Here is a 14194-nt window from a genome sequence, read left to right on the forward strand (position 1 = left end):
GATATAGGAGTGAAAATGTTGTACAGCCACAAAGCAGTAGAAGTTTCTCGATGTGAAAATGATACCTGAGTTTTTAAAATTTCTCCTGTCCCTGTAGGAAAATGAGATCATGGAGCCATCTTTGTAGAGTTTGTAAAATCCAAGAACCTCCGCAGCCCTTAGGAGGACATGTCGAGATGCAGAAACAATGAGCACGTGCCCATCGTCATCTTCACCAGGATGGACCATTAGTTCTGCACCTGCTCGAGGAAGGAGAGAGAACTGATGGATACAAACGAAACTATTTCATCCAGTTAGTCTTACCCTTTCAGAATAGCGGCTTCCCTGTGTGTGTTTGGAGGAAGCACAACAAGGAGATCAAAAGGGGCAAGCTAACAGAAGAAATAAAAAGTGATGTGAAAGCAAAGTAATGCAACAAAACGGTACCTTCTACATTGCTTGATATACACTGGGACGTCATCAAAATCTCTTGCACATTTCTGTAGATGGATGATGGAGAGCATGCTAACTGGCGACATCACAGCCTAGTTTGGAGGCAGGACTGGGGAGAGTTGCAGACTCAGTCACCTCCTTCAATGGCACAACTCTCCTCACCAGCAAGGGCATCTTCAAGAGGCAGTGCCTCAAGAAGGTAGCATCCATCATCATGGACCCTCAGCATCTGGGACATGGCCTCTTCTCTTACTTCCAGGAACCTGAAGACCCACACTCAGCGATTCAGGAACAGCTTCTTCCCCTCTGCCATCAAATTTATGAAAATGTCCTTTGTTCCTTGGACCAATCTCATTATTTGTTATTTTTTTGCACAATTTATTTATTTTGTTGTACCTTTGCACTATATTGCTGCCACAAAATACAAATTTCATGCCATAAGATTGGTGACTGATTCCATACATAACTGAGTCGGGTATAGAAAGACAGAAAGGAAATTGAGAGACTGAAGGAAGAAATGGGACACAGAATGAGAGGTGTGAGGTAGAAAGAAAATAAGTGGAAATGAGGAGTAGCAATGGAAAGAGGAAATAGAATGAGAGAAAATGAGCATCTTTAGAGGAAAAGTATGCACTGGATATTTTCATTAATAAAAGAGACAGAGTTGAATATGAAGGAAGAGTGCTATAATGTGGAGTGACTTGGCTGTCGAGACGTGCAGGTGACCATCATGAGTGAGGGAAATGAAAAAAACTCTACACATTGATTTCTGCTAATCCTTGCCTTTCTATACGTCCATAGAAGCTTTTACAAGCCTTTTTTTGTAAACACAAGATATTCTGCAGAAGCTGGAAATACAGAGCAACGCACACAAACTGCAGGAGGAATTCGGCAAGCCAGGAAGCAACTATGGCGGGAAATGAACAGTTGACATTTCAGGCCATTATCCTTCATCAGGACTTGTGTTTCTTGCTGGCCTCCTGGTGCACTCAAAGTCCCTTTCTTTATCAATACCTTCATCCTCTTTTGCTGAATTTTGATATTCTCCCAATCCTCAGGTCTGCTGAATCTTACCTATCCCCTTTTTCTTTGATTCAGTACTACCTTTAACTTCTCTTGCTGAACATAATCACTTTTTGACTTGTTTTCTTTTCTTCTTTGAGGATGTATGTAACTTGTAAACCACACATTATTTTGTCAAACATTAGCCATTATTGGTCCAATGTTATGTCTTTCAAAGTAATTATAAATCCACCATAGACAAATCACATCTCACGTCTTTGCTGTTTAATTGCTTAATTCTTCAGATTTAAGGTCCTGGTTTCAGATTAAACTAAACTATTTCAAATCTTTGTAGATACAAAGGGTCTTTTGACTTGAAACATTAATTCTGATTCTCTTTCCACAGATACTGCCTGACTAGTGTGTGCTTCTGATTTTCAATGTCTGCTGTTTTTATTTTAATTTCAGTCAGTGCTAGGGATCTGACATGCTGGTAATTGTCTACACAACTGGATGTGGCAACCTACAACTTGTCAACTCCGCACAGGCATTAAAGGCCCATCAGTAGCTTACAAAAACAGACACTGAACAAAAATAATCACTCCCTTCCACTCACACGTGATTGGAGCACTCTCGGCCCTGGCAGGTGGGGTTGGGTAGGAAGATGTCCACTCATGCAGAGGAGGTAGGTGAAGGCCAAACACTCACTGAGGGTCCCTCCGATTCATCCCCTTCACTGACCAGTCCATGGGGAAAAGGTTATTGTCGGAAGACATACAATCTTGATTGGGTGTGGAATTTTGGGAGTGGTGTTTATTGACTAGAGATTAATCATTATGTTCATACCACCAGCAGCCTTCTCAGTCTGGATCCTGGTCATTAGCCATCGTTTGGTTTCCATGTTGACGTCCTCGTTCATCTCCAAAGCGACCAGAGGCTGCACTGGTCGGGATAAACAGCACTTACACGTGGGCCTGGTCCAAGAGCCCATGACTGGCAGCTCCAGGGGAAAGAATGCAGAGAGTTAACTGACCAGAACATACTAACCATTGCCATCAGTCAAGGAAATACAGTGCAGACTAGAGTGTATAAAATAATCTCTCCATGATAACCCTGACTGTACATATGAGTGAAGCTGTTAGTTTCACCCAATGTTTTAATGATAGGCAGTCAGTTTCTGTTTGAAAGATCCATTGTGATTGCAGTTGTACATCAATCATAACTGTATCATCAGTTTGTCCTGGTGCCTGTTCTGAAAATAGTTTTGGGATGCAGGGAGAAACAGTGATACCATTTGTTTTGTACATTGGTTATTGATGTGCTCCTGCCTCTTGGCCCAGCATCTTTGTAGAATTGACCTGATATCAAGTCCTCCTTGAACCCTGGTGATAAATTGAATGAAAGGCCACTGATGCAGCTGTCACTATGGTAATAAGGAAGCAGTGGGGGACCTCTGCCAGCCCTCATTTCACAGTGATGGATCGCGGTTCAAAATCTGGATCATTTTTCACAGCTGCCTAAGTGTTGGACGCACACAGGTGGTGCGTCCAATTAGCCGCTGATGTGGCGGAGATCTGTTCCTCTGGCGGTACCCTCCTGCTCAACTGACAAAGTGGTGGGGGGAGGGGGGGTATATCATTCATCCTCTCTCCCTGGTGTTACTCTAAATTTTTGGAGGGTGACAAGAGATCGGAAGCCTCTTTGGGTTTTAATTTACTGCTGTTGATTTTTTAAAAATGTTATTTAGAGATACGGTTGTTAGCAGGCCTTTCAAGCCTATTGAGACAAGGCAGCCCACTTACACCCATGTGGCCAATCAACCTTCAATAAACACCAGGGATTCTGCAGATGCTGGAAATCCAGAGCAACGCACACAAAATGCTGGAAGAGTCTAGCAGGTCAGACAGCATTTATAGAAATGAATAAACAGTTGATGTTTCAGGCTGAGACTCTTCATCAGGGCTGGAAAGGAAGGGGGAAGGGCCAGAATTAAAAGACGGGGAAGGGAAGGAGGATTAGCTAGAAGGAGACAGGTGAAGCCAGGTGGGTGGGGAAGGTAAAGGGGTAGAGACGAAGGATAGGAGAGGACTGTGGACTATGGTAGAAAGGGAAGAAAGAGGGGCACCAGAGGGAGGTGATAGACAGGTAAGAAGAGATAAGAGGCCAGAGTGAGGAATAGAAGAAGAGGGGAGGGAGGGGAATTTTTTTTACTGAAAAAAGAAATTGATCTTCATGCCATCAGGTTGGAGGCTACCCAGATGAAATATGAGGTGTTGCTCCTCCACCCTGAGGAATGGCCTCATTGTGACAGAAGAGGAGACCATGGACCGACACACTGGGACGGGAATGGGGATAGGAGTTAGAATGCTTGGGAAATTCCGCGTTTGGCAGATGGAGTGGAGGTGCTTGACAAAGTGGTCCCCGGTTTCTCACCAATATAGAGGAGGCTACATCAGGAGCACTGGATATAATAGAGGACCCCAACAGATTTGTAGGTGAAGTGTTGCCTCACCTGGAAGGGCTACTTGGAGCTCTGGATGGAGGTGAGGGAGGAGGTGAATGGGCAGTTGTAGCATTTCTGTTGCTTGCAGAGGTTAGTGCCAGGAGGAGATTAGTAGGGAGGGTTGAGTGGACAAAGGAGTCACGGAGAGAACAATCCCTGTGGAAGGCAGAGATGGGGGGAGATAAAGATGTGTTTGGTGTTAGGATCCCATCAAAGATAGTGGATGTTGTGGAGAATGATGTGTTGGATGTGGAGGCTCATGGGGTCGTAGGTGAGGACAAGAAAGTTTCCGTCCCTGTTAAGGCGGTGGGAAGATGGGGTGAGCGCGGACGTCCGGGAAACGGAGGAGATGTGGATGAGGGCAACAGCAATGGTGGAGGAAGGGAAACCCCGTTCTTTGAAAAAGGAGGACCTCTCTGATGTCCTGGAAAGGAAAGCCTCCTCCTGAGAATAGATGTAGCAAAGGTGAAGGAACTGAGAAAAGGCAATATTATTTTTTTACAGGAGACGGGGAGGGAGGAGGTATAATCAAGATAACTATGGGAATCAGTAGGTTTATGAAAGATGTCGTTTGACAGTTTGTCTCCAGAGATGGAGACAGAAAGTTCAAGAAAGGGGAGAGAGGTGTCAGAGATGGACCAAGTGAACTTATGGGCAGGGTGGAAGTTGGAGGCAAAGCTAATCAAATTGATGCATGAAGCAGCACCAATGCAGTCGTCAATATAGCACAGGAAGAACTGAGAGTATTGCCCAGGGAAAGCTTGGAACATGGACTGTTCTACATAGCCAAAGAAAAGGCAGCCATAGCTGGGGCCCGTGTGGGTGCTCAGGGCTGCCCCTCGAGTCCAGAGAAAGTCGGAGGAGCCAAAGGAGAAATCGTTGAGGGTGAGGACCGGTTCTGCAAGGTGGAGGAGGGTGTTGTTGAAGGGGAACTGGTTGGGTCTTTTATTGAGAAAGGAGTGGAGTTTTAAGGCCTTCATGATGGGGAATAGGGACTGGACATCCATGGTGAAAATGAAACAGCCAGGGCCAGGGAACTGAAAGTTGTTGAGATCAGGAGCATGTGAATTGTTGCGGATGTAGATGGGAAGGGCCTGAACCAAGGGGGAAAGAATAGGGTCGAGGTATGCAGGTGTTCAGTAGGGCAGGAGAGGCCAGAGACAATGGGCCTACCCAGACAGTCCGGTTTCCGGATCTTGGGTAGGGGTCGAAATAAGGCAACTATGATTTTGGTGGCAGTGGGTGGGAGCGCTCCAGAGCTGATGAGGTCAGTGATGGTGTCGGAGACAATTTTCTGATGGCCTGGGGTGGGGTCCATTTCAAGGATGGGCAAGAGGACATAGCTGAGAGTGTCCGCATGGCCTTAGCAAGGTGGAGGTCAGTCCTCTGGGAGTTGCCACCTGGCCTACTAACCCGTATGTCTTTGAAATGTGGGAGGAAAACAGAGCAGCCTGAGGAAATCCATGCCCTGGGGAGAACGTACAAACCCTTCCAGACAGCGGCAGAATTGAACATGGTCACTGGTGCTGGAATATTGTTACACTAAATGCCACATAACCATGTTCACGCCAAAACTTTTCTCAGCCCCAAACTTTCATCCGAGTCTCTAAAGCTGGAATTGTCTGGGAAAGACTGTGGGGTAGATATTGGAGGAAAAGAATACAACTTGTATCTAAAACTATACAAGATCATTTGTAATAAGTAGCCGAGGGCCCGAATGTTAACATTCTGATATGTGATCACAAGCAGGTCACCAATTAGGTGATCGGCCAGGTACCGTCAACCAACAAACAGCTTCTAAACAGTGTGAGGAATGGCAAGTCTGTTACAAAGAGGTGTTTGCTGACAACTCTAGTGGAATATAACTTTGCTAGAAATTTATTTCTTCTGAAAGTCAAAGTGAAGGCAGACAAGGAAGCACGGCATTTGAATAAGCCTTACCTACTGGGTGTGGATTTCAGGTGGAATCCTAATCACAGTGTAACAGGGGAAGGCCATTGTGGGTGAGCAGCGTTGTCAGCTCCATCCTTCTATCCGATAACAAGATGCTGCTTTGTTTCTATCGAGAAGCCCAGGGTAAATGCAAACAGGTTTGAGAATTTTTTCGGAATGCCGCCACTGTTGTTTTCCTGTCACTGGATCAGTGCAAAATCTCCTAAGTGAACAAGAGGGAAAATTTAAAAACAAGGATTCACCAGTCGCTGGACATCTTGAGAAACACACACAAAATGCTGGAAGAACTCACAAGCAAGGCAGATCTATGGAGAGGAAGTACAGGACGAGAGGGCGTACAGGAGTGAGATATGCCAATTAGTGGAGTGGTGCTGCAGCAACAACCTGGCACTCAACGTCAGTAAGATGAAAGAGCTGATTGTGGACTTCAGGAAGGGTAAGACGAAGGAACACATACCAATCCTCATAGAGGGATCAGAAGTGGAGAGAGTGAGCAGTTTCAAGTTCCTGGGTGTCAAGATCTCTGAGGATCTAACCTGGTCCCAACATATTGATGTAGTTATAAAGAAGGCAAGACTCATTAGGAGTTTGAAGAGATTTGACATGTCAACAAATACACTCAAAAACTTTGATAGTTGTACCGTGGAGAGCATTCTGACAGGCTGCATCACTGTCTGGTATGCAGGGATTACTGCACAGGACCGAAAGAAGCTGCAGAAGGTTGTAAATCTAGTCAGCTCCATCTTTGGCACCAGCCTACAAAGTACCCAGGACATCTTTAGGGAGCGTCCATTATTAAGGACCTCCAGCTCCCAGGGCATGCCCTTTTCTCACTGTTACCATCAGATAGGAGGTACAGAAGGCTGAAGGCACACACTCAGCGATTCAGGAACAGCTTCTTCCCCTCTGCCATCCGATTCCTAAATGGACCTTGAAGCTTTGGACAATACCTAACATTTTTAATATACAGTATTTCTGTTTTTGCACGTTTTAAAAAATCCATTCAATATACGTAATTGATTTGCTTGTTTATTTATTATTTTTAATTTTATTAATTATTATTATTTTCTTTCTATGCTATATTATGTATTGTATTGAACTGCTGCTGCTAAGTTAACAGATTTCACATCGCATGCCGGTGATAATCAACCTGATTCTGATTGTGACTAAACAGCCAACACCCTTCATCAGGGCTGGAAAGGGGAGGGTAAGAAAGCAGAATAAAAGCTGAGCTCCATTATCCTATCCAATGCCAAGAAGTTGAATTGCATTTATTAAGATGTCCAAGGTAAATCCAAATGGGTTTTTCTTTTGGATTGTTGCAGTTTTCCCTGTCCCAGGATCAGTGTTCCTTCCCAGGGGAGGGAAGGAGTACAAGCTGGGAGATGATGGGTGGAACCAGGTGAGGGGGAAGGTGGGTGGGAGGGCGAGGGAGATGACGCTGAGTGGTGATAGGTGGGAGGGGGAATGGGCTGATGAGGGAGGAAACTGATGGATGACAGACCAGGGAAGGAAGATGGGAACCTTAGGGTGGATATGGACAATTGAGGAGAAGAGAGCGGGTGAGAGATAACCAGAATGTTGAAGGGAAAAAGAGAAGGAAAGAGGGGTAGAGTAATTACTGTAAGTTAGAGAAATTGATGTTCTTGCCATCAGGTTGGAGGATACCCAGACTGAAGATAAAGTGTTGCACCTCCAACCTGAATTCAGCCTCATCATGGAGTAGAGGAGACATGTCAGATTAGAAATAGGAAGTTGAATGGAAGTAGATAACCACAGAGAGACTTTGCCTTTTTACAGCAGATGGAGGAAGGGAGCTCAACAGAGGAGTCCTCCAGTCCGCATTGGGTCTCAATGGCATAGAGGAGTGCCAGTGACTTCGCTTTAGAGTGTCTAGAGCAACTGGTCCTGGACGGAGGTGCAGGGGCATGTGTTGCACTCGTGTTTACCCGGATAAGTGCCAGGGGGAGATCAGTGGGGAGGGATGAATGGACAAGGGAATCACATGGGCAGTATTCCCTATGGAAAGCAGAGAGTGGGGAGGGTAAGAGGGAAAGGTGTATTTAGTGGTAGGATCCCCATGGGGATAGTAGAAGTTACAGAGAATAACGTGCCAGATGTGGAAGCTCGTGGGATAGTAGGTAAGGACAAGGGGAACCCTATCCCTGTTATGATGGTGGGGAGGATGTGGTGAGGGCAGATGTGTCAGAAATGGAGGAGACTCGTGTGAGGGCAGCATCAATGGTGATGGGAGGGAATTCCATTCATTGACAGAAGAGGACATCTCAGGTGTTCCAGAATGGAAAGCCTCACCCTGGGAACAGATGTGGCAGAAACAGAGGAACTGAGAGAAGCAATCACATTTTTACAAGTGACAGAGCCGGGAGAACTATAGTCAAAATACTGGCAGAGTCAGCACGTTTGTAAAAGATGTCAGTAGGTAGTCTGTTTGTAGGGATGAAGACAGAGAGGTTGAGAAAGGGGAGACAGGTGTCAGAGATGGGCCAGTGTTGTTGTGGGCAGGATGTAAGATGGAGGCAAAGATATTGAGCACAGATGGCTGCAGGAAGCAGCAACAATGCAGCCATCAATGAGGTGTGGAAAGAATTGGGAAACATTACCAGGGTAGATGTGGAACGTAATTGGTGAAAAGGCAGGTATAACGGGGACCCATGCAGTTACCTATTGCGACACCCTTGGAGAAAGTAGGATGATCCAGATGAGAAATTGTTGAGGAGAGGACTAGTTCCGTCACACAGAGAGGCTGATGGTGGAGGGGAACTAGTTAGGTCTGTTGTCTAGAAAGAAGCAGAGAGGTTAACGTCTACCAGATGGAGGATGGACTAGGTGCCCATAGTGAAAATAAAGCAATCAGGGTTAGTGAGAGATGAAAGTGACCGAAGGGACGTAGGTGGCAAGGGACTGAACTGGGGGGGGGGGGGGGGTGGAAACAAAATGGAGTCAAGTTATGTGGCCACAAGTTCAGTGGGGCAGGAGCAGGCAGAAATAATGAACCTACCAGAACAGCTGGGTAAGATTTAGAAATGAGTAGTGCACAGTACAGGGACTTTGGGGTTGGTGGCAGTGGATGGGAGTTCTCCAGAGTTGATGAGGTTGATGGTGGTACAGGAGACAATGGCCTGATGCTACTTAGTGGGGTCCTGGTCAAGGGGTAAGTAAAAGGAGGTGTCAGAGAGCTGCCGTCTGTCCTCGGCAAGGTAGAGATCAGTCCTAGCACTCCCCTTGTCAGTGGGTTTGATGGTGATCTTCGGATTGGTGTGGATTATGAAGAACTCTTAGACAACTCTAATGAACACTGATTACAACCAACGTCCTAAGCTACCAATGGAGGCAATAATTTTGCTCATGAAGAATCTGCTCCAAGATGGAAGCAGGTGTTAATTAGTTGTGCTCAGGATCCTGCAATCAGGAAGCAATTCATCAAAGAGACATTTCTCAGCATGAAACACGGACTCCATGAATGCTGCCTGGCCTGTTGAGTTCCTCAAGCCTATCATGTTATGTATTACTGTAAATACAAGACTTCATGGCAATTCCATCAATTACGGTGCAGAGACTGAACTAGAGACTGCAAGGACCTAGGCCTTGACAGCTATTATAACCGTGTCTAATCTGCCCCTTTATCTTCAGCAGCCCAGCCACCCAAAACAGAAGCAACATTGCCATCAGGAAATGGACAATTCATCAGCGGCCTCTCGCAGACAACTCTCAACCAACCGGAGCAGCAGGGAGTTCTCAGCATTTGCACTGCCCTGTGAAATGGCTCCTGGCTTCACTTCTAGAACACACCAGGACAGGTTCAGTGAGAATAGGCAAGCGAACCTGGACCCGATTAACTGCAAACTTGACACATTCCTGGATTGGAAATTCTACCACAGCCCGAGGCCAAGGTGCGATGGAAAACCTGTGACTAAAGGGAGTCGCTGGGTGGAAACAACACAGGGGAACACTGAATTCAACAAACAAAAATAAAAAGAAAACAGAAAATATTGGAAATCTGAAACACAAACAGTCAGCGGATTAAGCAGCATCTGTGGAAAGAGAAAAAGAATTAACATTCAACACACACAAAAAATACTGATGGAACACAGCAGGCCAGGCAGCATCTATAGGGAGAAGTGCTGTCGACGTTTCGGGCCGAGACCCTTCGTCAGGACTAACTGAAAGGAAAGATAGTAAGAGATTTGAAAGTAGGAGGGGGAGGGGAAAATGCAAAATGATAGGAGAAGACCGGAGGGGGTGGGGTGAAGCTGAGAGCTGGAAAGGTGATTGGCAAAAGTGATACAGAACTAGAGAAGGGAGAGGATCATGGGACGGGAGGCCTAGGGAGAAAGAGGGGGGGAGGGGAGCACCAGAGGGAGATGGAGAACAGGCAGAGTGATGGGCAGAGAGAGAAAAAAAAACAAACAACTAAATATTTTTAAAAGCTATTATTAATGCTTTTTGAGATAGTGATTTAGATGCATATCATATTTTTTACTGAGTTAAGTATTGTATGTAATTAGTTTTGCTACAACAAGTGTATGGGACATTGGAAAAAAAGTTGAATTTCCCCATGGGGATGAATAAAGTATCTATCTATCTATCTATCTATATGTCAGGGATGGGGTAAGAAGGGGAGGAGGGGCATTAATGGAAGTTAGAAAATTCAATGTTCATGCCATCAGGTTGGAGGCTACCCAGTCGGTATATAAAGTGTTGTTCCTCCAACCTGAGTGTGGCTTCATCTTGACAGTAGAGGAGGCCATGGATAGACATTTCAGAATGGGAATGGGACGTGGAATTAAAATGTGTGGCCACTGGGAGATCCTGCTTTCTCTGGCGGACCGAGCGTAGGTGTTCAGCGAAACGGTCTCCCAGTCTGCGTCGGGTCTCACCAATATATAAAAGGCCACACCGGGAGCACCGGACGCAGTATACCACACCAGCCGACTCACAGGTGAAGTGTCGCCTCACCTGGAAGGACTGTCTGGGGCCCTGAATGGTGGTGAGGGAGGAAGTGTAAGGGCAGGTGTAGCACTTGTTCCGCTTACAAGGATAAGTGCCAGGAGGGAGATCGGTGGGAAGGGATGGGGGGGGACAAATGGACAAGGGAGTCGCGTAGGGAGTGATCCCTGCAGAAAGCAGAAAGAGGGGGGGAGGGAAAGATGTGCTTAATAGTGGGATCCCGTTGGAGGTGGCGGAAATTACGTTGGACCTGGAGGCTGGTGGGGTGGTAGGTGAGGACAAGGGGAACCCTATCCCGAGTGGGGTGGTGGGCGGATGGGGTGAGGGCAGATGTGCGGGAAATGGGAGAGATGCATTTGAGAGCAGAGTTGATGGTGGAAGAAGGGAAGCCCCTTTGTTTAAAAAAGGAAGACATTTTCGTCCTGGAATGAAAAACCTCATCCTGAGAGCAGATGCAGCGGAGATGGAGGAATTGTGAGAAGGGGGATGGCATTTTTGCAAGAGACAGGGTGGGAAGAGGAATAGTCCAGGTAGCTGTGAGAGTCTGTAGGCTTATAGTAGATATCAGTAGATAAGCTGTCTCCAGAGATGGAGACAAAAAGATCAAGAAAGGGGAGGGAGGTGTCGGAAATGGACCAGGTAAATTTGAGGGCAGGGTGAAAGTTGGAGGCAAAGTTAATGAAGTCAACGAGCTCAGCATGCGTGCAGGAGGCAGCATCAATGCAGTCGTCGATGTAGCGAAGGAAAAGAGGGGGATGGATACCGGTATAGACTTGGAACATGGACTGTTCCACAAAGCCAACAAAAAGGCAGGCATAACTGGGACCCATACGGGTGCCCATGGCTACACCCTTGGTTTGGAGGATGTGGGAGGATGTGGGAGGAGCCAAAGGAGAAATTATTGAGAGTAAGAAGTAATTCCGCTAGACGGAGGAGAGTGGTGGTAGAGGGGAATTGGTTAGGTCTGGAATCCAAAAAGAAGCAGAGAGCTTTGAGACCTTCCAGGTGGGGGATGGAGGTATATAGGGACTAGACGTCCATGGTGAAAATAAGGCGGTGGGGGCCAGGGAACTTAAAATCATTGAAAAATTTCCTTTCGGTTAGTCCTGACAAAGGGTCTCGGCCCAAAACGTCGACAGCGCTTCTCCCTATAGATGCTGCCTGGCCTGCTGTGTTCCACCAGCATTTTGTGTGTGTTGCTTGAATTTCCAGCATCTGCAGATTTCCTCATGTTTGCCAAAGAATTAACATTTCCTGTTTGTCAGTTTGAAACACGCATTAATTTCAAATAACCTGCTTTTCTGGTTTAAATCAGAATAAGCATCCTCTTTATTTTTTCTTTCCCTCATATGCTGCTTGATTGGCTGAATTCTTCCATCAGAGCAGAATTTGTACCTGTTTACCAGCAGCTGCAGTGATTTGCATCTCCAATGTGTGTGCCTTCAAACCAGCATGGCTTTTAGTTCCTTTATTCTTTCTCCCACTTCTCTGCTTTCATAAACACGAGAGGTTCTATAAATGCTGGAAATCTAGAGCAACACAACAAAATGCTGGAAGCACTCAGCAGGTCAGGCAGCACCTTATGGAGAGTAATAAACGGTTGACATTTTGGGCCTGATGAAGGGCGTTGGCCCAAAACGTCAATTGTTTATTCCTTTCCATAGATGCTGCCAGTCCTCCAGGACTTTTTGTTTGTTTCTGTTCCACTCTTTAAGAAGGGAGGAAGACAAAAGAGTGGAAATTATAGGCCAGTTAGTCTAACCTCAGTGGTTGGGAAAGTGTTGGAGTCCATTATTAAGGACGAGGTTTCAGGATACTTAAAATAAGTCAGCACGGTTTCTGTAAAGGGAAATCTTGCCTGACAAATCTGTTAGAATTCTTCAAGGAAGTAACAAGCAGGGTGGACAAAGGAGAGGTAGTGGATGTCATTTACTTAGGTTTTCAGAAGGCATTTGATAAGGTGCCTCACATGAGGCTGCTTAACAAGTTACGATCCTATGGTGTTCCAGGAAATATACTGGCATGGATAGAGGAACGGCTGACAGGTAGGAGGCAGTGAGTGGGGATAAAGGGGGCCTTTTCTGGTTGGCTACCAGTGACTAGTGATGTTCCTCAGGGGTCAGTATTGGGACCCCTGCTTTTCACTTTGTCAATGATTTGGATAATGGAATTGATGACTTTGTGGCAAAGTTTGCAGACGATACAAAGGTAGGTGGGGGGGTAGGTAGTGCTGAGGAAGTAATGTGATTGTAGCAGGACTTAGACAAATTGGAATATTAGGCAAAAAAAGTGGCAAATGGAATGAACCCTCCTGATGAAGGGTTTCGGCCCGAAATGTCGTCACTACCTCCTCCCATAGATGCTGTCTGGCCTGCTGAGTTCTGCCAGCATTTTGTATTTTTATTTATTTCCAGCATCTGCAGGTTCACTCGTGTTGCCTGGCAAATGGAATACAGTGTTGGGAAATGTATAATAATGCATTTTGGTTAAAGAAATAATAGTGCGGACTATTATCTAAATGGGGAGAAGGTTCAAAAACCAGAGATGCAGAGGGACTTAGGAGTCCTCGTGCAAAACTCCTAGAAGATTAATTTACAGGTTGAGTCTATGGTGAAGAAGGCAAATGCAATGTTTGCATTTCTTTCAAGGGGAATAGAATATAAAAACAAGGAGATAATGCTGAAGCTTTATAAGACACTAGTCAGGCCACACTTGGAGTATTGTCATCAGTTTTGGGATCATTATCTCAGAAAGGGTGTGTTGTCATTGGACCGAGTCCTGAGGAGGTTCATGAGGATGATTCTGGGAATGAAGGGGTTAATATATGAGGAGTGTTTGGCAGCTTTGGGCCTGTACTCACTGGAATTTCGAAGAATGTAGGGAGGAGATCTCATTGCAACATACTGAATGAAGAAAGGACCAGACAGCATGGATGTGGAGAGGATGTTTCCTATGATGAGAGCATACAGACTAGAGGGCACTGCCTCAAAATTGAGGGGTGACCTTTTAGAACAGAGGTAAAGAGGAATTATTTTAGCCAGAGAGTGGTGAATCTGTGGAATGCTCTGCCACAGAGTGCAGTGGAGACCAAGTCTATGGGTATATTTAAGGAGGAAGTTGATAGTTTCCTGATTGGTCAGGGCATCAAAGCATATGGTGAGAAGACAGGAATGTGGGGTTGAGTGGGATCTGGGATCAGCCATGATGGAATGGCTGAGCAGACTTGATGGGCTGAATGGCCTAATTCTGCTCCTATGTCTTATGTTTTCATCTATCCCCCTCTATGACCTTTCTCGCTGCATTGTCCACAGTCAGCAAGGGGCTACCACCCTCCCT

At 45.9% G+C, this 14194-nt stretch overlaps 1 protein-coding gene across 5 annotated transcripts in view; it reads right to left on the reverse strand.

The window, feature by feature from the left end:
- ano10b (anoctamin 10b) overlaps nucleotides 1-14194 on the reverse strand; it is a 47106-nt gene that overhangs the window by 19355 nt on the left and 13557 nt on the right. For 3 of the 5 annotated variants that reach the window (XM_073069814.1, XM_073069816.1, XM_073069813.1), the window contains exons 2-4: nucleotides 5879-6092; nucleotides 2281-2434; nucleotides 66-239 (exon numbers count right to left, since the gene is read on the reverse strand). In XM_073069814.1, coding sequence (XP_072925915.1) covers nucleotides 66-239; nucleotides 2281-2425 — 319 coding nt within the window. In that variant the 5' untranslated portion in view covers nucleotides 2426-2434; nucleotides 5879-6092. The remainder of the gene's footprint in view (nucleotides 1-65; nucleotides 240-2280; nucleotides 2435-5878; nucleotides 6093-14194) is intronic. The other 2 variants (XM_073069815.1, XM_073069817.1) reach the window with 2 other exon arrangements.

The sequence above is a fragment of the Hemitrygon akajei genome, chromosome 17 (genome assembly GCF_048418815.1).
Source record: "Hemitrygon akajei chromosome 17, sHemAka1.3, whole genome shotgun sequence".
Taxonomy (NCBI): domain Eukaryota; kingdom Metazoa; phylum Chordata; class Chondrichthyes; order Myliobatiformes; family Dasyatidae; genus Hemitrygon; species Hemitrygon akajei.